At 38.3% G+C, this 26,095-nt stretch overlaps 1 protein-coding gene across 11 annotated transcripts in view; it reads right to left on the bottom strand.

Annotated features, from left to right (window-relative positions):
• The window catches only part of LOC119766572 (26S proteasome regulatory subunit 6A-B-like), a 323,195-nt gene that overhangs the window by 211,987 nt on the left and 85,113 nt on the right, over positions 1–26,095 (bottom strand). For 8 of the 11 annotated variants that reach the window (XM_038251371.1, XM_038251373.1, XM_038251375.1 and 5 more), the window contains exon 1: positions 22,536–23,220. The exons of 1 other annotated variant lie outside the window; for it this stretch is intronic. In XM_038251371.1, coding sequence (XP_038107299.1) covers positions 22,536–23,159 — 624 coding nt within the window. In that variant the 5' untranslated portion in view covers positions 23,160–23,220. 2 more of the 11 variants (XM_038251384.1, XM_038251379.1) reach the window with 2 other exon arrangements.

The raw sequence follows: 26,095 nt of genomic DNA, 5'->3' as shown, positions 1-26,095 counted from the left end.
CCCGTATTTTTTTGTTTGGCCATTAGGGTGGCCTACGCCGTGTTAGGGTGTTCCGAAAAATGGCCATTTTCGTCGATTTTCACGAAAACCACGTCTTTGCGTCTTTTAATTACGAAATTTTTGGTATTTTAACATGTAAAGGTCATCGCTGAAATTTTAAAGTTATCGCAGTTTTAGTGAAAAAAGTTGATTTTTTCCCGTTTTCGTCATTTTCCATTTTTGCGCGTGACGCGTCGAAAACCCCAGTTTTTATTTTCAAAAAATCGTATCTCAGAGTATCGAAAACATAACTTCACCATTTTTTGATATGTTATGTGAAATTTTCTGAGGAATCCGATAAAAATATTTTCAGACATAGGCTCTTTGGTCCCAAGACCTTCAAAACAGCATTTTATGTTTTCATTCAACCTTTTCAAATGTTAAGCTAGATTTTTGAAACTTCTTACTATTTTTCCCAAAAAGCCAAACTAATCACGTTTCTTTTGCGTCTAGGACAGCTAAAATCGGATGAAATGGCGCGGAGATATGATTTTTTGAAAAAAGTGGTTTTTGCGAAAATCGACGAAAATTGCAATTTTTTTAGGTCACCCTAATGGCCAAACAAAAAAATACGGGTCGAATTATTTCGGCCAAGGATCCCCCAGAAAAATTCTGAGCCCGATCGGAGAACTTTTTTTTCGAATCATGCTGTTTTCGTGGGGAATTGCTGTATATATTACAGTATGTAAAAAAAGTATTTACACCCCTTGGGCACTATGCACATTTTGTGATGAAACATGCAATAACTTAACGGTACACATCAACCATCGCTTTTGCACCCAGATTTCTGTTACAGACATTTTAGTATCTTCAAAAATACGGGAACTATCGATATGATGTTTTATTCATCCCCTAAATTACAGTCTTCAAAGTTATTTACAATAAAGTTTGACCATTTTGACAATCAGATTCTTTCAGGATTGGGTCCGTAAGTTTGACAAATTTGGAATAAGAAGACAACAACTTCTTTGGTTGCTGTGCACCCTTAAAGTTTGACAGAATCCTAGTACTACGTTCAGAAACTCATGCCGAACATTTTGCTACAAAAAGCTCATGAAAAGATGTTTTCTATAAAAAGTTATATAACAAATACTATTACAAAAATCAAAAAAAGGTGCAAAAAAAGTTTGTACACATTTCGAAAAAATTACATAAATAAAGTTATTTGTTGACAAATCATCATAAATCAAGTCTCCCAACTCCAAATAGGCATCCTTGACTGATTAAAAAAATAATTTGGATTGAATATAAAGTTTACTAATTCCTTAGTATAAAAGTTTATAGAACGCTGGAAATTCTATAAAAAAAATTATCTAAACTTAATTTTGCAAACTTTCAATTTAACTAAATGTCAATGTATTACCATAGAATTACTAAATAAACATTCTGGAGTGGGTATAACACCGTCGGAAATCCGACGGCATCCGAACCGGTCCACAATTCACAAGTCAACCTATGTGGCATCGGAAAGGGCAAAACATTTCCGATCTTTTGATACTCATACATCTAGGTTTTCTATAAAAGCCACGTTTTTAAATACCGGGGCAAAAGGGTCGAATTTTCATCGAATCCAAACTTCATCAACTTCCGGAAAGGGGAAACCATCAACCCCTACCAGAAAGAAAAAACGCCAATCATCACACCTCTGAACGCCACCACACCGCAGCCATTATCAACTCCTGAAATCACAGACAGCATGTTCTGTCTTGACCCAATGAAGCCGCCCATCGTACGCCTTACGGAACAGTCAGCAAAGAAATTTAAAAAATAAAAAACAAAAAGCCTACAAATTATACAGAAATAATACAAATGACACAAATGTTCTGAATTATCTAAATATTTCCGACCATTTTTTTTCGGCACTCAATTCTGCCAACGAAAAATATAATAGTAAAGTCGGACCTGAAGTCAAATCATGCCCGAAAAAATTCTTTAATTACCGTCAGTGGAGGTGACATTGGGTCTGGGGGGTGCGGGTGAGATTGGGTCAAAGTGATTTTTTACGGATTTTACCATTTTTCAGGTTATTCTCAATGAAACTGAATTCTGTTAAAAAGGTTGTGTAGGGGACATCTTAAGATGACTTCGCTGAAAAAATCTCGTTCCTTGAACAAATCCTGTTATTTTGGCACATTCCTAAAGTTGGGGTACGTTTTTGGCCAAAAATGACCTCTTGAAAAATAATTTTTCTAATATTTTTGTTAGAATTGCTCGAAAACTACCCAAATGTTTGAAAATCTCCACTTCAAACATTGCACTATGGTACATTGGGTGGCCAAGTTTCAAAAAAGTGACCTTCTCCAAATATTTTTTGGTATTTTTTTCTCGAAAATAAACATTCTAACTAAGAAAAATCCAAATTTTCAAAGCTAAGTTTGTTCATTACGGAGATACGCAAGCTGAAAGTAAAAAAAAATGAGTAAAAAACTAGCGTTTTTCGTAAAAAAGGCTGATTGTTTAATTTTAACATAGCTCAGCCATTTTAAATGTTTTATTAGGACAAATATACATCGTTGGAAAGGTAATGAGATAAGCTTTGAAACTATTAATAGATAAAATGTTGTTTCCAAACCAAAAACTGGAGTTTTCATCGAAAAACTGGAGCATTTTTTTGACAAATCATATTTTTTTGTGTTTGTTAATCGAGTACTTTTTTTTGCTAACCGATGCTAAACATGAAACTAAGATCACTTGAAAGATTGGATTATAATCTAACATTGCTGAAATTTACAGCCTGCGATTTGTTGCGTTTTCGGAGATATGCCATTTTGAACATTTACGTTTTATCAAAATTTGCTGCAATCTACATATGCGCCCGTTTATTTCACTTGCTTTGCTACCTACTTCGTGGCCATCGTCGCTTCAAAAATCAATAGGTACCTGGTTTCAAGAAGTTCGAAATGACTTTATTGGAATTTTCTGTTGCCTACATATCAAATTGAGTACCTTAGTCAAAATAAGGTATTCGTACCGAAGTTTCTCAAGTTAAACTGGAGAATCTCAGTTTGATACCGGAAAAAGTATTCAGCAAAATGTTGACTTAGCATGATGAATTTCTGCGATCAATCCATGAAACTGATCCACATTTAAGTTCTATGTTGGTTAATACAAAACATCATAAAAAGTACCTTTAACATTCCCTGAAGCTGTCACAAACTCTATATAGTTATATGGCATGGACTCACAAAAAGAAACACACAGCAGTAAATAATAAATATTTGACTTAAAATAAATTTATTACGCTTAACAAAATTTTGTTGATGGGGAGGAGGAGAGGGGGGGGGGGGAAGAAAGAGGAGGGAGGGGTTGTGTCCTTAAAGTGGGGATGTATTAGCTTATCCATAATTTAACAATATAATAATATATACGCAATTCTGTTGCACTTGCAAATGTATGAAAAGACTATTTATTATAAACAATCAACTATTGAAAAACATGAAAAGTCATAAAAATGGACGTATATCATTTCAATACCATACAATTACCCAAATTTGTATGAAAAAAAAAATAAAAAGCAAAAAAATAATTTGGCCGCCTGTTTGTATGGAGATGGCCCATAGTGCATTGTAGCGTGTCGATACGATTCCCTCGAACAAGAAACGCTGTTGGATGACTTGTTTTTACCATATCGTTGTATTTGAGCATCATTTTAGTTTCATTTGACCCAATGTCACCCCCTCTAAGGGTTGAGATTAGGTCAATTTTCAAACTATTGGCATTTAAGGTATCAAAATCTAATATGTGATTTTCGATCAAAAAAACACGTTTTAGACGAGTTTTGAACACGCTATATCTTTTTATAGGAGCAAGTTAGCACCATACTCTCTTCGGGAAAGTTGTAAAGCACATTCCGGAGCATCCGAATATGAATATGAATCCGGTTTTAGTATAGCGTGAAACTTGGATTTTTTAAATATCAAAATTAAAAAAAAAAAAGATTTTTCCCATACAAATCTGTATGGAAAATTGAATCGCTTTGCGCAAAGTGAGGACTAAACCAATCGTTCCCAAACTTTGGGGAGTTGTTTAGGACCCCAAAAGGAACTAAAATAATGCTGGGCTGGAAAATCGAGTTTGATATTACACCCTAATAGTCACCCCCACTGATGGTACGTAAAATCCAAATCCAAAAGTAGTAACTTCCCATCGCAAATGCAACTGGACGAAAATGTAGGCAGTAACTCAAAAGAAATTTGCAATCTTTTTTCAGAAATTTTCAAAGAATTATACACCTCATTTTCCGAAGAAGACCGCGACCGCGACTACTTTTCATATATACAGCCATTCCACGTCAAACAGGAAGTCTCCAAATCAAAAGTGCTCCGATTTGGCTCAAATTTGGAGTGGGGGTTCCTTGGCCCAAATAATTAGACCCGTATTTTCTTGTTTGGCGATTAGGGTGGTCCAATCCGAAATAGGGTGGTCCAAAAAATGGCATTTTTCGTCGATTTTCGCAAAAACCACAATTTTCAAAAAATCATATCTCCGGAACGGCTGAACCAATTTTAGAGCGCCACAATTCAAAAGAAAGGTTATTAGTTGGGCTTTTAAGCAAAAATATGTTGAGGTCCAAAAAAAACTAGCTGAATATTTGAAAAGGAACTATGAAAATTTCATTTGCCGATTTCAAGGTCACGGGACCAAAGAGCCCATGTCTGAAAATATTTTTCCCTGATTCCTTGTAATATTTTACATAACATATCAAAAATTTGCGGATATCCATTAACACGTTTCGGAGATATGATTTTTTTTAACATAAAAACTGGGTTTTTCGACGCGCCGCGCGCAAAAACCGGAAAATGATGAAATCGGCAAAAAACTAAAACTGCGATAACTTTAAAATTTCAGCGATGACCTATACATGTCTGGTAACCAAAATTTTCGTAATTGAAAGACGCAACTTTTGGTACCCAGACATGTAAAGGTCTTCGCCGAAAATTTTATGTTATCGCAGTTTTAGTGAAAAAAGTGGATTTTTACCCGTTATAGAGTTATCTACGTGCGCATGTATTGCGTGTACGTACACGAAAAAGATTGAGGTTAAATTTTGTACCCGCCAGCAAAACAAATGGGGTGCTAGTGTGCGTGAGATCGGGCTTAGATAACTCTATTGTCATTTTCCCTTTTTAGTGCGCGGCGCGTCGAAAAACCCACTTTTTATGTAAAAAAATCATATCTCCGAAACGTGTTAATGGATATCCGCAAATTTTTGATATGTTATGTAAAATATTACAAGGAATCAGGGAAAAATATTTTCAGACATGGGCTCTTTGGTCCCGTGACCTTGAAATCGGCAAATTAAGTTTTCATAGGACCTTTTCAAATATTCAGCTAGTTTTTTTGGACCTCAACATATTTTTGCTTAAAAGCCTAACTAATAACCTTTCTTTTGAATTGTGGCGCTCTAAAATTGGTTCAGCCGTTTCGGAGATATGATTTTTTGAAAATTGTGGTTTTTTCGAAAATCGACGAAAAATGCCATTTTTTGGACCACCCTATTTCGGATTGAACCACCCTAATCGCCAAACAAAAAAATACGGGTCTAATTATTTGGGCCAAGGAACCCCCACTCCAAATTTGAGCCAAATCGGAGCACTTTTGATTTGGAGACTTCCTGTTTGACGTGGAATGGCTGTATACAGGAATTTCCAAATGACGTCTCAGTCAATTCTTTGTCAGAAACGGAAGTACGCCAGGCATTGAGGGACTCAGACTCATCAAAAGGACCAGGACCCGACGGAATAGCACCTGCATTCCTAAAGAACCTTGCAGAAGAATTGACATTTCCACTGCATCATCTTTTCAACATGTCAATAAATACTGGAAAATTCCCACAAACATGGAAAAAGTCTTTTTTGGTGCCTATTTTCAAGACAGGCCCAAAATCAGACGTAGTTATTCCAAAACTTTTCGAATCTATTATAAATGAAAAAATCTTTCAGCAAGTAAAAAACCGCATCACATGTAAACAGAACGGCTTTTTTAAAGGCCGCTCTACTAGCACCAACCTTTTAGAATTTGGAAATTTTACACTGAATGCAATGCATAATCGCAATTTCGTAGAAGCAATTTACACAGACTTTAGTAAGGCATTTGACAGAATCGACATACCATTTATTTATTTATTCGTCAAACATACGTAGACTACATGGTCGTTGCTTAGTTTCTAATTACAAGGGGGGAACATCTATCTTTGATTGTAGAACTGTTTTTTCATGGTGGATTTTGTCATTGTGAAATCGATTATGTTATTATATTTGTTATAAGTTTCCATCATTCTATTCATGGGCCCGTGTTTAGCGTAGTCAGTTCTGTGGAAATGCAATGCGAAAGGCTCACGTGCTCTCAATACGCGTGTGGGTTCATAGAAATTTAATGTTTGTAACAACTCTGGAGAATTAATTCGGTTTGCAATAAGATCATTTACGAACGAGAGAGATGCGAATTCACGACGCTTTACAAGTGTTTCTAAGCTTATTAACATACAGCGTGCAATATACGAAGGAAGAGGAAACACTGTCCTCCCTAGTTTACGAAGAGCAAATAGTAAAAATTGTTTTTGCACTGATTCAATACGGGTTTCGTATGTTTTGATGTGTGGACTCAACACGACGCTACAATATTCAAGAATAGAGCGAACATAAGCTATGAACAATGTTTTCAATGTATAGGGGTCCTTAAAGTTATAACTGAATCGTTTTATGAAGTTGAGCATATTAGTTGCTTTGAATACCATCGTGTTGTAATGTTCGATGAAAGTCATTTTAGAATCAAGTATGACTCCTAAATCTCTAACATTTGAACAGGTTTCAACTATCTGGTTGTCTAGTTTTACGTTTATATTTGGCTTATTTATTTTTCTGCTGAACAAGATCGATGTACACTTTTTAATGTTAAGTTGTAAAAGGCTACGACAGCACCATTCAAAGAATATATTGATTTCGTTCTGGAATCTTGCAGCGTCAGTTTCGTCTTTAATTTTCATAAACAATTTCATGTCATCTGCGTAAATCGAAACGTTGATGTGCTTAAATATAAAGGATACATCATTTACGTAAAGAATAAAAAGTAATGGGCCTAAATGAGAGCCTTGAGGTACCCCGGAAGTAACATTGATGAGCCTAGATATGAGGCCATTAAATTTAACACATTGCGTGCGTTTTGTTAAGTAAGATTTAAGCCATGAAAGTAGATTAGAATCAACTCCGATTTTATCCAATTTGAAAAGAAGCATAGGAATGTCCACTCTGTCGAAGGCTTTGCTAAAGTCAGTATAGAGTGTCTGTACAGAGTTTTTGTTATCCATTTCATTCAATGTGTAGTTTACGAACGAGAGAAGATTAGTTGCGGTTGAGCGCCCTTTGAAAAATCCATGCTGTTTTTGTGTTATGTAGTCTTTTAATTGAGCAAACATTTTGTTGTTAACTATTGCCTCAAAGAGCTTGGGAATACATGAAATAAGAGCAATTCCACGGTAGTTTTTCACGTCAGATTTTTTACCGGATTTGAAAATTGGAACTAAATATGATTTCTTCCAAGCACTTGGGAATATTCCTGATTTTAATGATAGATTAAATAGCCAATAAAGCGGAGAAGCCAGTTCAGAGGCTACATTTTTTGCAAATTTTGGAGATATTCCATCTGGTCCGGTACTTTTTGAACTGTCAAGACTCAAGAGCCGCCTGAATTTCATCTAAGGATAAGCTATCGACTGTTATTTCGTTATTCGCTTGGGGTATAAAGGAAAAGTAGCTTCGGTCGCGATCGTTTTCATCAAAAGAGGTGTATACGCTTTCAAAAAAGTTTGCGAATAATTCACAAATTTCTGCACTGTTTTTGCCAATTTTATTGTCGAGAGACATATTTGACGGAAAATTACTACTTTTTAATTTTGATTTGACAAAATTGAAAAACTCTTGATTTCCGATTCTACCTTTCTATGATACTTTTCAAATTCAAATTGGATGGTGACTTCTAACTGACTGCATATTTGTAGATACTCATCAAGTTTTTGGCTATTGCTTTTGTAAGCTTTGTGAGCTTTTTGTTTTCTATTTTTAAGGTTTTTAACCTCTCTTGTAAACCAAGGCGGGTGTTTGTCAATTGTGCGTCTTTTTCTTCGTATTGGGACGCTTTCATCGAGGATGTCGTATATAATGCTATAGAAAGTGTTAACTGCTAGCTCGATGTTCGTTTCTTTCTCTAGTAATGCTTTCCAATCAACTTCTAATAGTCTACGTTTGATTAAGGGATAATTGGCATTATTGTAATCAGGAATTTCTTCGTAATCTGAACCATCTGGTCTGTTATTAGCCTTATGCACGAAAAGTGAAAATTCAATTGCTGTGTGATGAGCTTCATTTTTCCAAAGTGGATTATTTGCTTCAGTCACACAGAAGTCTTCAGTCATATTAGTAAAAAGAAGATCAAGAAAGCGATTATTTTGATTTTTAACATGATTAATTTGATTTAGGCCGAGAGAGTACATTTTATCAAAAATTAATTGTAATCTATCACTTTCCCCTAAGATGGGAATAAGAATAGACTCGTTTTCTGCGTCAACCATGAAGTCGACAGCACCGAGATTGAAATCGCCATACAAATGTATTTTGGATTCGGGATCTAGACTGGAGATAATTTTTTCAGCGTTCCTGAAGAAATTTTCATATGAGCTGAGTGGCGATAACGGGGGAAAATACACAGATGCAAAGATGTGAGTCTCTTTTGCAATCTGAGCTTTGACCCATACGTGTTCAAAATGTGCAAAAACGTCAGAATCAAGTTTTTCTGAGTCAAAATCGGTTTTAATGGCGACTAAAACGCCGCCTCCTGACTTTTTCCCGGATGATAACAGATTTCTATCATTCCTGAATAAAGTTGCTAGAGAAAACCTCTTCGCTTAAAATACTAGCGTCCCAACTGGTCTCCGTGCCAAGAATAGCAGTATAAAGGCATCCACTGATAGCTTGATTAATAGTGTCGATTTTTGCGGCACTTTTCATTCTATTGAAGTTTTGACAGTAAATTCCAATTTAAATGTAAACAACTTACATTAGTCTTCAAATCTGCTTATCCTTCTCCAACCAATGTCAGCAGATTAAACTCGTACTTGACCGATTATGGCCTGACGTAGCGCTCCTAAATTCAATTCAATATTTAGGACATAGTTTTACAATTCATTCTAAGTATCTTACTTACAAATTGATTGTTTAATATAGTGAATATCTTTAAACAATCGCTCCTACATCGTGCCTACTACTTTTTCTCATGCAACCCACACATCGTCAATCACCGATCAATCGACCCAAACCTTTTGACATTTACTGCCGACCTGTCCAATGTGACGTTTCGGGCACCCGCGGCGGCGCCTTGTAGGAACGACCAAGGCAACGCTGCGCTGCAACCTGGCCATAGGGAACCGGTGGTAGACGCCGTAACACTGTTGGTGTTGTTGTTGCTGGGATTGTTGTTGTTGATTATGTTGTTGGTGTTGTTGTTGCTGGGATTGTGAATGTTGTGGATTTTGTAATAAGTTGACTGGTTGTTTTACTAAGTGTTGTGCAAGCTGATTGTGGCACAGGCGGTGAAGCCGGTCGTTACGTTGTTCTAAGTGGAAATTGTTGTCAAAGAAGCTGTAATCGAGCTCGTAATCGATCTCATCGAGGTCGTCTGTCCCGGTGTAGCTGGAGCGCCTATGTTGCCGACGCCGTTTTCGCTGATTGGCTTTACGTCTCAATTTAGATTGCTCCTTTCGGCGTGCTGTTCGGATATCGTAGTCAGTCCAGTCAGCTTTCCATAGCCGTTTATTGCCGAGAGTGCGCCATCCAGAATTGTCTTTAAGATTGGGACTACCTGAAGCTGAGCTAGATGCTAACTCATCAGCGAGAGTTTCGTGATGAGCCTCGGTTTGCTCAGTACCAGCCGGGAGATTGGCTGAGATTGCCTTAATCTCCTCGAGGATTTCATTGACAACAGGACCAGGGTCACGCCCAGACAAAAAAATCAACTCCGTGTTGATATTCTTAAGTCTTTCACCGATCATGCTCTGACTCTCACCAATTTGCTGAGTGACGGAGGTCAGTGCGTCGATTTTGACCAACGTACTGGCGTTGTCCGCTGGTGCTACGTCATCTAAAATTGACGAAACTTTTTTGCATACGTTTAATGTAGAGTCGTCGTTGTTATCCAGTCTGTTGAGTTGCTGCTGCATTTCGCCAAGGAGGGTGGAAATGCCCTCATATTCATCTTGAACAACTTCGATTTTGTTGTCCATTTGCTTGAAGGCATTGCAAGCCTTAAAGTTAGCATCAATCAGAGCTTTGATATCGCAAGTCAGCTTTTGCTGTTGCAGGAGAACGGCGCGAGTTGTGACTTCAACCGAAATAATTATTATAATTATTAATCTTCAAACTGCAGAAAATTGGAATTCAACCGAATCTTTTGGAAAGGCTTAAGTCATATTTGACTAAGCGCGAACCAATTGTTCGCTTCCAAAATGTACTATTGGAATCAATTTACGTCACCTCTGGGGTTCCGCAAGGATCCCATTTAGGACCTCTTCTTTTCATCTTGTATGTAAACGACATTTCCTTCATTCTTAAAAAAATTAACGTACCTTTATATGCAGACGACATGACATTGTATATGGAAATAGGAAATGCCAATGACAGTAATGTATTCCAAATTTTGGAATTGGATTTGGATCCGCTCCAGAACTTTGGGACTCGCTCTCTCTATTTAGCCGAATCTGTCTAGTTTCATTCAGAGTGTTGGTTATGACATTTCGTTTGGTTTGTTTATGTTTTGGAAAAACGTGTGGTGGTAGCGGATCTGAATTGAACAGTGCCGAGCGGAATGGATTCAAACGGTGACGCGATCGATAGTTCTCTGGACCACCCCTGTGGTTCCAGACCGAGTCGGGCGGAGAAGAATACACCTAGTTGTCAGTGTCATCCACTTGCGAACTGTCAGTGAGAGCCGCCTTCATTTTTTGTTACTGTTCTTATTTGGTTTGAGCCGAGGTTTGAGCAGTATTGTATTCGAAGGAAAATAAATTAAAAAAAGTATTTTAATTTGTAAATGTATTTTTGGACGTAGACCGTTCATTAAATGCAAAAGAGGCCAAAAATATGTAATAAACGTTTATTTGTTTTTTGCTAATTTTTATTAAAATTCAGTTTAAAATATGTTTTCATAAGATATATTTCCTTATGACCATAAATCAAACAATGTTATGTCATACATACATGTGCTTAAACTAAGACTTATTAAGTTGGTAGTAGTAGTAGTCAATGTGTTAAAATATATAAATCGTTCCTTCAGTAGAACCAAAGCTTTGAGGGAAGTGACGCAAATTCTCTGGGCGAAAATGCGAACAAAGAGGGGAAAAACGGCGAGCTGGAGGTTAACACGGATAGATAGGAAGCGGAACCGTTTTCGTAAGCCACCGTTTTTCAAAAAAAATCACTCTGCAAAACCGGCATCTCGGAAGAATGATCACGTCACAGCGAATTCACTTAACTTCCTCCACAGCTCGGGTTTTGCATTTTATTGCAACCAGAATTGAAAAGATGGAAAACAAAGTTCGGCAGTTCCTCCGCTGTCGGGCGCGGTTCCGGATTAAAAACAGAAGGATCGCTCTCGACAAGCAGGAAGCAGCAAAGAAAATACTAACTCCCTCCCCCACGCCTGTGGAGTCACGAAGGGACAAGGCAAGGCGGTACTCTACAGTTCGGCTGAGCTGAGGAGGATCTTCAACGAGTTCAGCATCCAGTTGAAACTCAGCAATACCCACTCAGATCGGTTTCATGTTGCTGTCATTTGTTTGAAAAAATATTATCATTATTTTTTATGTAACTTTCATGATTCCCGGTCCTAACCTGGTCTCAGCACGGAAGAGGACCTAAAAAATATGTTATGAATAAAAAAAAATTGGCAGAGAAAGTTGCATCACATGAGTCATGCACGATCTTGAGCACTGTTTTGAAATGTGCTGCAAGAAAATTTGAATTGTCAAGAAAGGCAGATGACGACTGACTGGGAATTTATATGGGAAGAGAAATTATCTTGCACAAAAAACAAAAACAACAACAAGAAAATGAATAAGAATAAGAAGTCTTCTTCGCTTCTCCCTCCCAGGTTCCAGAGTGGTCGCGAGAAAACCTGGGAGAAGGAGGGTGGTAAGTTTGGCACGCCGTGGCCGGTGGGGGAAATCACAAATGTTGTGAAGTGGTGTCTTTTGGCTAGGGGAGGACCGGTGGTGTTTGTGGTTGGCCAAGACAGATCTCATTCCTTTTATTTACCGTAGATCCTGAATTCTGAATTTGTTGGAGAGACAAGCTAGGGGGACATCAGTGGCGTGAATTCACCAACATCTACCAACCGAAGACGGTTCCGCAGTATTTACTGTACGAGAAGGTCACATCCAGTTTGGCCAGGACAAGACTGTTTCGCTGCACACGTGTACGCTTTAAACCATTGCGCGCACTGAAAGGCCAACGAAAACTAATCAAGGCTGGGAGGCAGCAAAGAAACGGCCGACCGGCTCGATACGCCACCACCTCCTGCGCCGGCCCCGTGCACATGCAGTGACACCGGAAGTGCTAACAACTCAAACAAATATCGCAAACGGATGGCCCCCAAAGACGACTTGGACAGCAAGAAAGACGAGGAGCAGTGGCTGCTGGAGTCAGATTCATCTAGAAGTGACCTGAGTACGTATCGGAACAAATCTTTTATCTTTGCAGGATCGTTATCTATTTCGAGGACGATCGGTCGGTACCAACCGGCGCGATCTCTAGGTGGACGGTAAATGCGCAGTGGTCAAGTTTGGAACTGGAAATTACGAAGCACCCGGAGGATCCTACCCCGTTGTCTACTGGCCACCGGAGTACGACGCGGCTAGCGGCGACGAAGACATTACGAGTGGCCTAAACGCCTAAATCCGTCAACGAGACATACAGTACCGACCGAATCGTCGTGCAAATTTGTGCAAAATCGCTCTGCAAATCGTGTGAAAGTCCCGTTGTACAGCCGTCTCTGAACCAACTTCTGAGCACGAAAAAAGCCGAAAGACAAAAATCGTTCATGTTTGCACACGGCGTCTTTTTCAGGGGGGGTAGTATTTTTTTGAGAAATAGCAAGAAAACTGTCATATACATATGAAAGTGTGGAACATCCCCGTTCATTTGCGGGGCGAACGAAAATCTTTGGTCGGGAAAAATCAAAGTTATCCTCATTTGAAGTTTTTGAACTTTTTTCCTATGGGGTCAAATTTCGTCTATTTCAATTTAGTATTGTTATAAGTCTACATGGGCATGATTTATGGTTCAGATCATATGATTTCTTATGGACCCAAAACTGGCAGCGCTAGTCTGAGAGAATGATGGTCTCGAGTCGAGAGAATAGTGGTACCATTCACGGACGCAGAGAACACAGCTCGAGATGGGCGATAGAACTATTCTCTCGAGGTTCATTTGCAAAAAAAGTTCATCCGTCAAACAAAAAACCAAAAGTGTCGACAACGGGAATCGAACCAGTGACCTTTGACAAACCAATCCAATGAGTTGGTACCATTATTCTATCGATTTTGGCACTGAGCCCTCAATAAATTTTGAGAGAACGATTATCTCGACTCTGAATTTTGGGTGTGGGAAATGATGCAAGGAACATTTTTCCTGAAGCACGCAAAGTGATTGAAAATAAGGGAAAAAAGTTATAAAGGTTTTGTTGGAATTTTGGGAGATTTTCTGATAAAATTGCACACCTCTTTCCCAAAAACCGCAATGTTTTTGATATTCAGATCATTATTTTGATTAATTCTTTTTTGAAAAATGTTTCTGGGCCCATTGAGTATATAAATCACTACAGAAAAGTGTAATTGGTTGGGTTTATGCTCAACTGTAAGCCACTTTTATGAATTTTGGATTTCAACCGAATCAACATATTTTTGTTTGTTTTTGTTATAAAATGTACCGTTTCCATTAGATTTTCACATTTGTATTAGTCTTATTAAACCTCACAAGAGATCTCGTACTTATATTGAGGTCAGGTGATAATATTGTAAATCAAAATCAAATCAAACCATCCACATTAACGACCCCAGGTCTTTTGTGGTCTCTATTGCAAGTTTCTGCTCGAACCTAGGAGTCCGAAGGCTTGAATGGGGAGAGCACCCAAACCTCTTTCTACTCCAAGGAACCTTCTACCCCAGTGTTTGAACAGACGACCTTTGGATTGCGGGTCCAACCGCCGCCAGCGATTCCACCGGAGTAGGCTTGGTTTGGTGTGTTGTTTGTACTTATGGCATAGAGACGACTCCTACACCTGGAATAACTTAACGGCCTAACAATAACCAAGGCCGGGACCGACGTTTTACTTCCTCATCCGATGGAAGGTTGGAGCAGATGGGAATCGAACCCAGAATCATCCGCTTACAAAGCGGACAGCGTAACCATTCGGCCACGCACTGCCACTGTGATCAATTATTTGTGTGTTTTTTAGCAAAATAATGTAATTGTTGTATTGTTCGTTGTTTCAAATTTGGATGCCAGACTTGTTTAGTATGTTAAGCTCAATTATTTGAGATTAAATTAATATATTTACATACATTTAAACTTTTTAATGATTTTTACGCAATATTTATGTTATTACCAATAAATGCAAGTTCAACTCTGTAGTTTCAATACAAATAATATAGCCCAAATGGAAATACAAATTAACAAAAGGCATAGAAATAGAAACCCTGTGAATGTATTTACACTGCATGTCTCAATTAGATACAAAACATATCATGTGGACCATGTACTCACAAAAAAGTGAAAATTTAATGTAAACGGTACATTTTATAACCAAAACACACAAAAATATGTTGATTCGGTGAAATCCAAAATTCATAAATGTGACATACAGCTGAGCTTAAACCCAACCAATTACACTTTTCTGTAGTGATTTATATACTCAATGGGTCCAGAAACATTTCTCAAAAAAGAATTCATCGAAATAATGATCTGAATATCAAAAACATTGTGGTTTTTGGGAAAGGGGTGCAATTTTATCAGAAAATCTCCCAAATTTTCAATAAAACCTTTATAACTTTTTTCCCTTATTTTCAATCACTTTGCGTGCTTCAGGAAAAATGTTCCTTGCATCATTTCCCATAAGAAATCATATGATCTGAACCATAAATCATGCCCATGTAGACTTCTAAATTGAAATAGACGAAATTTGGCCCCATAGGAAAAAAGTTCAAAAACTTCAAATGAGGATAACTTGGATTTTTCCCGACCAAAGATTTTCGTTCGCCCCGCAAATGAACGGGGATGTTCCACACTTTCATATGTATATGACAGTTTTCTTGCTATTTCTCAAAAAATACTACCCCCCTGAAAAAGACGCCGTGAGAATCTAATTAAGCCACAAAATAATCTGTCATTCACCTTCCGAACCAGGGATGACATCCGATAAAAATACTTTTGTGTTTTTCATATAAAAAACCGTTAGTTTTTGATTTTTGTATTTGTTAAAAAAGCCAATTTTAAAAATTGAGCTTCGTCATGCACACGGGATACATCTTTAGAGTCTTCACCTCAAATTTCAGCCAATTTTGTCCATCCCATCTCGAGATATCGTGGCACCCGTAAATCAACTCGGAGTTTAGGGAAGAACGCCACCAAGGCAGAGAGAAGGGAAATGAGAGGGTACACTGGAAATTTATTTTTGACCCCGTAACGCGGTACACGTGGTACACGTCTCAGCAGTCTAGAAAAAAAACCGGGGTGCTCAATTTTCGTTCAGTGGCGAGTTGAGGCGTTACGTTTTTAACTGACATTTCTCGCTGTCATTTTTTTTCAAAGAATTAAAAATGTCAAAACATTCAACTCGATAGCAGCAGCGCGTGGGGGTTTAATTGTTGCAACAATCTCTGTCGCCGGTGTGGTCCACTTGCTTGGAGATTGGGCGCGTCCTATACGGACTGGCACGCATGTCCGATCACGGCCAGATGCTTTCCAGCTGGGATGGCGGGAACGATTTAGTTCGTGCTTTACCGGAGCAGCCTTACGGACACGATGCTATGCTGCTTCTGTTTATCAGCGGAGGGACGCCGACGCAGGTTACGCTGCCGGTCAATTCGAGACCACTTGTGATGACCTGCTTCTGCTGCTTCCGGGCGGACTCTCAGGCACACCACGAGACCGTACAGCTTAGATAAAACGCCTTCGTTAGCTGTCCGTATTTGAATTGATATGGAATTGGTATCATTCGATACAACTTTCGAATGGTTTACATTTCTGTCATCTTTCTCCAAAATCAATTGCGCAAATTGCTAACAACATTTGCTAGGTGGCCAATGGAAAACTTGGCAACTCGGTAACTCCGTAACGTGACTTCTGTGCTGCTTCAAATCAAATCTCAACTGATTTATTTTACTTTTTATTGCCATTTTTTTTTATTAAGAGTATTACAATGAACTTTATGTTCATAAAATTCTTCAATTAAATCACGGTGTCGCTTTTGGTGATGTTCTGGAGCAGTTGCCGCACGATTACGCGCACCTTGTCTTTGCGTTCGAGCTCGCGCAAAACTATGATGTGGGTGGGCGTTAAGAGCAAGTTTTTGGCCACTTGAAGGAACGAATAGGCCGGTCCTTTAAGGTAGCCTGAATCGAGACAAGGTCGTCGAAATTTTCCATTTTGGAAGTGGACTGCTGGGCTGCGGGTTGTTGAGGTGCATCAGAGCTGGCCAAGGGAAGATACTCGTAGTCCTGGTCTTCACCGGTGCTGAAGACCAGCGTGACGTTTTGGTAGCGTTTGTCGTGAGGGAGACGTACTTCTCCAGGACAGTGCGGTCGTCGCACTGTCCAATGCACAAATCAAGAGCGCCCGGGTTTCCTCCATTGATTTGTGAATCTCACTTTTTTTCTGCAAAAATAAAATTTTAATTATACCTAATTTATTTTGAAAATTCAATGATTTGCTTACCAGAATTTGTCCCGGGACGGTGAGTGGGTTTGTTTATTTTCAACTGTCACTGGGAAAATTTTGGAGATTGCTGTGATAAAAAAAATCGGCACCTTTAATTTTCATAACGCCTGAAAAAAGTAACGCCTTATCAAAGGCGTTACGGTTGTACCTTTGACTGGTACCATGAATTTGGTAGAAATTTGTTCCGAATCCGCGCTCTATTTTGAATACTCTTTGACCAAGGTTTGACAGCCAGCTTTGCGCATGGCAAAATTTTGCGCTTAAATCGTCTCTTACTCAGTTTAATCATGAAATATCTTCATGGAACTTTCAGAAGTGATAAATAATCATCTTTTGAGTGGATTTAAAAAATATTCTGTAATATAAAATTTTGTGATTTTCTACATGTATGTAACCCCTTAAATTGAAAGTTTGCAAAATTAAGTTTAGATAAGTTTTATATAGAATTTTCAGAGTTATATAAAGTTTTATACTAAGTAATTAGTAAACTTTATATTCAATCCAAATATTTTTTTTAATCAGTCAAGGATGCCTATTTGGAGTTGGGAGACAGGATTTATGGTGATTTGTCAAACAATAAATTTATTTATGTTAATTTTTCGGAAGGTATACAAACTTTTTTTGCACCTTTTTTGATTTTCGTAATAGTATTTGTTATATGACCGATTCTTAGCGAAGCTACACCAAAATGTCACATTTTCAATGTGATTTTTAATATGAAAAAAATCATTTTTATTAGGATGCAATAATTGCAATGTGCTTTAAATGCGTTTTCTTACCTTAAAAGCCAAGAATATTGACCAAATGTGGTCTGCAAGCCATTGAACGGGAGAGGATTTTTTTCATAAATCTGCTCCTTTCGTTGTCCCGTCACGAAAAGAAATGGCTGGCAAAAACTCAAATTTCAACCAATTCTTTCAGTTCAAGGAGCAAAAGATTCGTTTTTTAATTTGTGATAATGTGTAGAAGAGCAAAAGTTTTTAAAAATCAAACTGGCAAAACTGTAGCGATTTTTGTAGTGTGCCTTTTAAAAGTCCAGTTTTACGATGTTGTCCCGTCATGCTACATAATTATTTCAGGGAAGGCACAGATACTATATGGTTCATTCTGCTTGATATTTCTTTGTAGGAAAATCAATTATCTTTCCAAATATGTAATAACATTGGGGGGTTTCTTCTTTTATTTTGCCACTACAGCCAAAATGCTGAAAAAAACTTGGGATTTTTTTAAAAAGGAGCCGAAGAATCGGTCATATAACTTTTTAGAGAAAACATCTTTTCATGAGCCTTTTGTAGCAAAATGTTCGGCATGAGTTTCTGAGCAAAACGTAGTACCGTAAACCGGGGTGACTTTGATAGGATTTCAACTTGTTTTTAGAATATTTTCCAACAGGTAAGGTTTTTCTCAAGATTCTTATTTTTAAAACATGTACTGGGGTAGGCCACACAAAGTCCAAGAACTATTTCGGAAAAAAGTTTTTTCAATAATGTTTAGAAAAATAGTTACGTTAAAAATTCTTAGTTTTAATTCCGGGGTGACTTTGATAGTCATAGTTTTTCTTGTTAAAATCATATTTAAGATGTTCAAACTTTATTTTTACGCTAAATGCACTATCACTAAAGTAGCTGGTATAGTTTTTAAGAAAAAAAAATCAATGTTTATATTTAGTTAACTAAGGGTATAAGCTTTTTAGCAAACTACATATAAATTTTAGGTAAAATTGTTAAAAAGTCGGCATTTTGCCTGAAATTTGTTTAAACTAGTTTTGTTTATAAAATAATCGTTTTTTATTACATTTTATACTGAATTCGAAGCACGAATCACAAGTTTTCACATTTTACATGAAATTTGTTCAACTGAAATTGCCTATAAATTTGGAGATTTTTTTTAAATTGTGTTTCAAAAACACATATTATTTATTATTTACAAACTTTTTTTGACCTTCTCCTAGTGGAAAATTGTCCAAAGAATCCGAAAATTCATTCTGTTTTTCGATCAAAAATCATGTTCATTGAGAAAATCATGACACTTTGAGAAGTTTAAAATAATGACTTTCATCAACATTTTCTAAACTATAGTTAACTAACTTTTTAAACTTGTCAAAATTTTATGAAAAGTTCTTCTTGAGGTACTTTGAACACTTCTCTACCACGGTCAGTATGTTTCTAAATAATTCCTTGCGTAATTTAATTGTACTCTTCATTCTGCGGTAAAATCGCAAACCTATCAAAGTCACCCCGGCTATCAAAGTCACCCCGTTTTACGGTACTAGGTTTATGTCAACATTAAATTGTTTTGTATTCATCACAAAATGTGCATAGTGCCCAAGGGGTGTAAATACTTTTTTTACATACTGTATGGTCCAAATCCGGGCTTACTCGGGGCTACCCCCTGAAATCATTTGGTTTACCACGGGAACCCCTCCTTATAAGCCCTTCGAGTTTGTATGGGAAAATCGTTAAAATGTATGGAGAAAAGAAACTGTTTCAGGTTTTTACCTGTGGAAAGCGCAATAACTATCCAATTTTTACCAATTAATTTTTTTTTTATTTCTCACTCCACAGCAAAGCTGGGAACATTCACCTACCTCTATGTTTATTTTGAGGTGAGGCTCGGACGGCTTGCACAATGCAGTGAGATATATATCTCTGTTAAGGATGTGCATCTTCAACAATTACAGATAATTATTTATATACTAATATTATGTTGTTCGGTGAACAATAAGTGACGATAAGGATGATCGTCGGTGGGCGGGCGATGTGCGTTGAGCGGTGGGCGGCGGGCGTGGGCGAAGGGCGGCGGGCGGCGGGCTTGAGCGGTGGGCGGCGAGCGGTAGGCGGCGGGCGGTGGGCGGCGGGCGGTTGGCGGTTGTGGCATGGCGGAGAGAAAGCAGTTTTTGGGTGGTTAGTGGCAGATATTATTGCAGATATTGCTCGATTTTTTGCTTTAGGTGTGACTTCAGTTGACATTTGAAGGTTATTTGGGAGGGGGATTGTTTGATGAAATCAGGTAGTTTGTTGTACTGATAGCAACCAGAATAACTAATAACCCGAATTCTGTATGCGGCAAAGTGGTTCTTAGGTCTCCAGTCTGTCGCGTTATCCGTGCATGCTCCACACGGACTGGGTTGAAGTTATGATACGTTGTAGGGTTGTGCATTATGTTATACATGTGAACGTAGATTTGGAACATGTGAAGAGCTCTTATGGTAAGAAATGAGTGATTCACATCGTTGTACAGCGAGCGTCTCGGATATAAAGCAGGTTTCCTCAGAATCGTTCTAATGCATCGATTTTGCTGCGTTTGTAGTTCCCTCAGGTTAACCTTGTTGGCAGTACCCCAATTGATGACCAAGTACTGCAGACGAGAATGAATCAGCGAGGCGTAGAGGCTTTTCAACCAGCGAAAAGGTACAAACGACGAAATTTTACGTAGAACTCCACATGCAGGTGCAATCTTTTTCTTCAGTTGGTCGATGTGAGGCTTCCAATTAAGCGTCTCATCAAGTACCAGTCCTAAGTACTTGAAGCTCGAGACTTTTTTGATCTCAGTGGTGTTGATGGCAACAGCAGGCAGCTCTGGAACAGTCCGTTGCGGTGAATGGAAGATCATGAACACCGTTTTGGAGAGATTCAGGAACAAGAGGTTACACGTGAAGTATTCGTTGATGGTTTGTAGATCAGCTTGCATCATTTGGGTGATATGTACGGCGTCCTTGTGACTGTAGGTGATCACTGTGTCATCAGCAAAGAGGCGTACTTTCCCAAACAGTTGAACACGGGATAGATCATTAATGAAAATGATGAACAGTAACGGTCCCAGTACACTTCCTTGAGGTACTCCAGTGTCGATAATTGCTGAATCTCCATTGATTCCGTTTGAGTTCACAAACTGCATCCGGTTGGAGAGATAGGATCTAAGAAGACTTAGAGCAGCCCCGCGAATACCGTAACGCTCCAGTTTTTGTAACAGCAAACCATGGTTAATGACATCGAACGCCTTCTTTAAGTCTAGAAACAGACTTCCAGTGAATCGCTTGCCATCCAGATCCTGATAGATGTCATCCAGTAGCTCAGAAGTAGCAGTGCGGGTGCTGCTCCCACGTCGGAATCCATACTGGTTTTTGTACAGCAGCTCGAGCGAGTTCAAGAATTGAATTGGAATAACTTTTCCGAAGACAAGGGCTTAGAGGGAGAGGTTCCCGTGGTCAGAATGAGCTCAAATTTTAAGAGCGAGTCCACGAACAGGGCATACCCCCTTGTATGGGACGTCGTTTGGACCTCACCAATCTGCCTGAAATTTTCAGGGTTTGTTTGTACATATGAAACTAGCATCTGTCCAAAATATGAGCACTCTAGGTCAACGGGAAGTGGGGCAAATCGGGACACAATGTTTAAAGTTAAAAAACGTAAAAAATCTTTAAAAAGCTATAACTTAGGCAAAATTCAATTTAATTTCAAAATTCAAAATGCATCTGAAAGGGCTTAAAAAATGCAACAAAATGCAGGGTAGAGCATCCCAATTGGTTAAATCTAAAGGGAGTTATTGGAATTTTAGTGAACAAATAGCATAATTTTAAAACTCAAATAAAAAAGTGTTCCATCCAGATATCAACTCGGTTCGACAATTTCACAATAAAATGTTTATTTTGATCCATTTTGACCCTTTAAAAAATGAAAGTAATAAAAATTAAGAAGCTGCTTTTTTCTGGTGTCATCTAGTATCCTTGGAAACGAACTTGATTTTCAATAAATGTGAATCGAAGATTTTTTAAACTTTCATTTTTTAAAGGGTTAAAATGGATGAAAATAAACATTTTTATGCATGTTTCTATTGTGAAATTGTCTCAGGAACACGAATATGATAAAATTATCACCAGAAAATGGGATCTAAGGGGTCCCCCGAGCAAAAATTTACAACCAAAAATTTCACTAAAAGTAAAAGTGTCTATTTAATATGTTAAACTGCCTTACCCAAAGCGTTCTCAGTCTCAGATGGTAGTCCCAGATGTCCCCTACAAGCTGCAGGTCGAGCCGAGTTGATATCTGGATGGAACACTTTTTTATTTGAGTTTTAAAATTATGCTATTTTTTCACTAAAATGCCAATAACTCCCTTTAGATTTAACCAATTGGGATGTTCTACCCTGCATTTCGTTGCATTTTTTAAGCCCTTTCAGATGCATTTTGAATTTTGAAATTAAATTGAATTTTGCCTAAGTTATAGCCTTTTTAAGATTTTTTACGTTTTTAACTTTAAACATTGTGTCCCGATTTGCCCCACTTCCCGTTGACCCAGAGTGCTCATATTTTGGCCAGATGCTAGTTTCATATGTACAAACAACCCCTGAAAATTTCAGGCAGATTGGTGAGGTCGATGCGAGATGGGTATGCTTTGCTCGTGGACTCGCTCTTAAATTTAGCCTAGTAATGGGTTAACCTTTGATTTTAAGGAGTAGCCCCGATGAAGCCCGGATTTGGACCATCCTAATACACAAATATGTTATTATACTCACCAAAAGAGTCAGAAGTATCACAATATCATTACCATATTTAAGTCTTTGGGTGGGATCACTAAGAATTTTCTTCAGTGGCTCAAATAAGTTGTTTGCGGCCATTATGTATTCCATTATTTTGTTGCGGCCGCAAGAATTCGTAATAAGAATAGGCAACAGGAATTTTATGCAATAGAAAGAAGACTCGTCACTCTCAGAAAGCAGAACTTTTATTTTGTCTATAAGGCTTTTTATTTCATCTTCAGCCTCTGCAACGACATATTCCAAGTAATTTTCCGATGTTTCTTGTGTAACCGAATATTTTCTGCACAAAGCAAATGTCAAACTACTCAATGTGATCAATGAGTTATTTACTCTTTTAGGATTGTCGGAGTCAAGCATTTCAATGCATTTTTTTACCACAAGTATTATGTTGGGTTTTGCAGCACACATCTTTAAGTCATCTAGTTGTTGAATTTCCGTGTCTAGAATTTCAAGACTTGGCGGAGTAATCAGGAACAACTCGTTCCAAAAGTTATTGTACCCTCGAACGACGTCTTCACCACGAAATAAGGACTCAAAAATATATACAATTTTTTCTTTTGGTTGTTTGGTTCCAGAACCAGACCGTTTACGTGTCGACATTCCGAAATTTATGTTTAATGTTTTGAAAATAGAGTAATCTGCGTGCGAATGTGTTGCGTGTACGTACCAGGAGGTTGCTGTGTCCTGTCCCTCGCTTAAACCAGACCAAAATCCATGATAAAGCTGTCAGACCAAAGAGTAAAAAGTAAACAATCTTGGTTTTTGACGAAGGTGCACACAAATCAAGAAAAGAAAATTTTAAAAAGATGGATGGATTTCAATATGCGCCAGAAAATTATTAAATAGTGCGGCGTCCTACACCGACAAATAAATAAGCAGTTAAGAGCCTTATTGGTCCTCTTTAATTTTGAACCTCTTGAAATTATTTATGCGGATATTTAATATTCCTCGATCAATCATTCCCTTGGTACGTACACGAAAAAAAAGTGAGGTTAAATTTTGTCAGCAAGCAAAATCAAATGGTGTGCTAGTGTCAAGGTATGTAGATGAGTAAGGTAAGGCGGGTTTTCCAGCTGTCAAAATAGTTACACGCAGAAAAATAAGGCATATTTGAATCAACAAAACTTTATGTTGATTTGAATATCATGATTTTTGTTGAATCAACGCTAAACGTCAAAGCAGATTTTTCAAAACAACAAAAGACTTTTTTGGAATTGAGATAATCAAGGTTTGTTTCAACGCAATTTTTGTGTTGATTATATTCAACAAAAATTTTGTTGATTCTAACCTCGTACTGGCTGATTCTACAAAACATTTTTCTGTGTGTAGTTAGCACGAAACCCGGATTTTATATGGAGATTTTCAGTAATGTGAAAATTCGACCATTTTCCGAACAAATTTCACAGGATTTTTTTTTGTGGGGTTGTTAAGCATGCTAAACTGAACCAAAATATGCTTTTAAAACATTTTTTTTTACAAAAAAAATAATTCAAATAAACGTGTTTTCCGGTTCAGTTTGGCATGCTTAACAACCCTACAGAAAAAAAATCCGGTGCAATTTGCCCGGAAAATGGTTCACTTTTCTGCAAATCACCATATAAAATCCGGGTTTCGTGCTAACTATTTTGATAGCTGGGTTTTTTCGCCTCACCTTATCTAATGTACATAATAAGTGAATACAACCATATGGTACGTTCGTTTGAAGATCCGGTGCGGCACTGAGTGCCGCACTCGTCGGTGTCAGTTTTGGTTCAATCGAACGTCATTTGTCAGTGCGCGTGGAACTCGCATGAAACCAGGGCCCCGGCGATGGCCTGATATGAGCTACCGAACAACATTGGCAATATGGCGTCGTTTGTTTACAAACATGAGATTGTTTGTGGATGAACCGAAAATTTTACTTTTTTGTAAAAAAAATCTATAACCGTTGAGCAATAACATTAAGAGACCACCGGAGGCGGAAAATCTTCTACGACCTTTTCTTCCACGTTTGACCCCAGAACTCAAAAATGGCTGAATGAAATGCTTTGAAATCTTCGGGTCTCCTAAATTGATCAATTTTGAACATGTAGAAAGGTTCCATCTAGAGATTTGAACATTCTTTCTTTTTGAAACCTGTTGTTGAAATTGGGAAAATTGCGCTATTTTTTGGTTGAATTGGAGTAAAATGTAGGTGTCTGCAAATCGGTTCATTTTTTTACTGGCATGTATAGGCTTTTTAGAATCGTCAAAATCTTACGGAGGAACAGACGAAATAAAAATTCTGATTCATTCAACCGCGTTGCAGAAAAAGCTGTTCAAACGAAGGAAGATTTCATTTTTTCATACATTGACTCCACCATTTGAGAACCACTGTTTGTTGTTGATTTCCCCTCTGGCAACGGGTGGCGTCGTGACGCAGTAACCATGGATGCATCACATTTGTTTTACTTCTCGTGTGTTTACGTTCAGATTGTTTTTTTCCAAAGTGGTTTGAATTGGTTTTAGGTATTGTAACGGATTTTGTTCGCGACCTTCGGAAACGCTGGTCAATACGCCGTAAGTTTGGCCTTAGCACACAGTCCCCTGGTGCACGCAGGCCCCCGCTTGGAATCAAACTCCGTATCTTGGCGTGCACGGAAGAAGTGAGACATGAACCGTAGAACCCACCAGAACTCAACCGTGAAACCTCAGGAAAACTCATTCCTTCCCGTAACAGGTCGCGCCTCACTGCTACCCGGAGCACGACAACACCCAGCAAGCAAGCAGATCAACGAAAGTCACCAACGAGCTTGGGACTCGTAAATCCATCACCAACACGTGACCGAAGCTGGGTTGGCGCTTCAAGCACGCTGACTTCAACCTCATCCTGGATCACAACCTAGCGAGGGGTTGCGTCCAGCAGGGGACTTTGTGCTAAGGCCAGCATACGGGGGGAACGTTTTGCCAGGAGATACATTTTTTGCTTACAGACGGTTGTTGATTGACCACGCTTGCCACCAACGAGGAGTGCACCTCTGTCGATCGGGTGACCAAGTGCCGAGTACTTGAACCTCAAACCAGCACTCCACGTTCCATTCCAAGTCGGTGAGAGATCATCTACTGCCAGGAGGCTGGGCGATACAAGATGGGGATTAGGATTCTGTCGTTTTGTCTGTCTTTTTTCTGTCAACAAAAGAGCGATTGTTGGTGCCGTGGACAGAGAACTGAGGATTAGAGACTACCTCTAAGGTCTAGTCTTGGGATCGTGTACTGAATCAAATCTTGGGTAATTGGGCTACTTGCGAACGCTGCAGAATTGTAACAGAATCAAAAAGCAATTTTATTACGTTTTACGATTTGCCTTGACAGAACATCGAAACATTTTTTGATAATTATTGCCCACGGGGATGCTTCGGCTGTCATCTGCATACAATGTCACTGAAGCCTAAAAAGTACCAAAGTTTTGGTGTCTAGTGTCAAAATTATGGGGAGTAACATGACGAAAAGGGCGCAAAATCGAAAGGACGAAAATATTTTTTTTTCTTTATTTTTGTTTCGTTAGTTAAAATGAAATT

This window comes from Culex quinquefasciatus, chromosome 2 (genome assembly GCF_015732765.1).
Source record: "Culex quinquefasciatus strain JHB chromosome 2, VPISU_Cqui_1.0_pri_paternal, whole genome shotgun sequence".
Taxonomy (NCBI): domain Eukaryota; kingdom Metazoa; phylum Arthropoda; class Insecta; order Diptera; family Culicidae; genus Culex; species Culex quinquefasciatus.
Note: the sequence above shows the minus strand (reverse complement) of the source record. Positions and strands in the feature narration are given on the sequence as shown.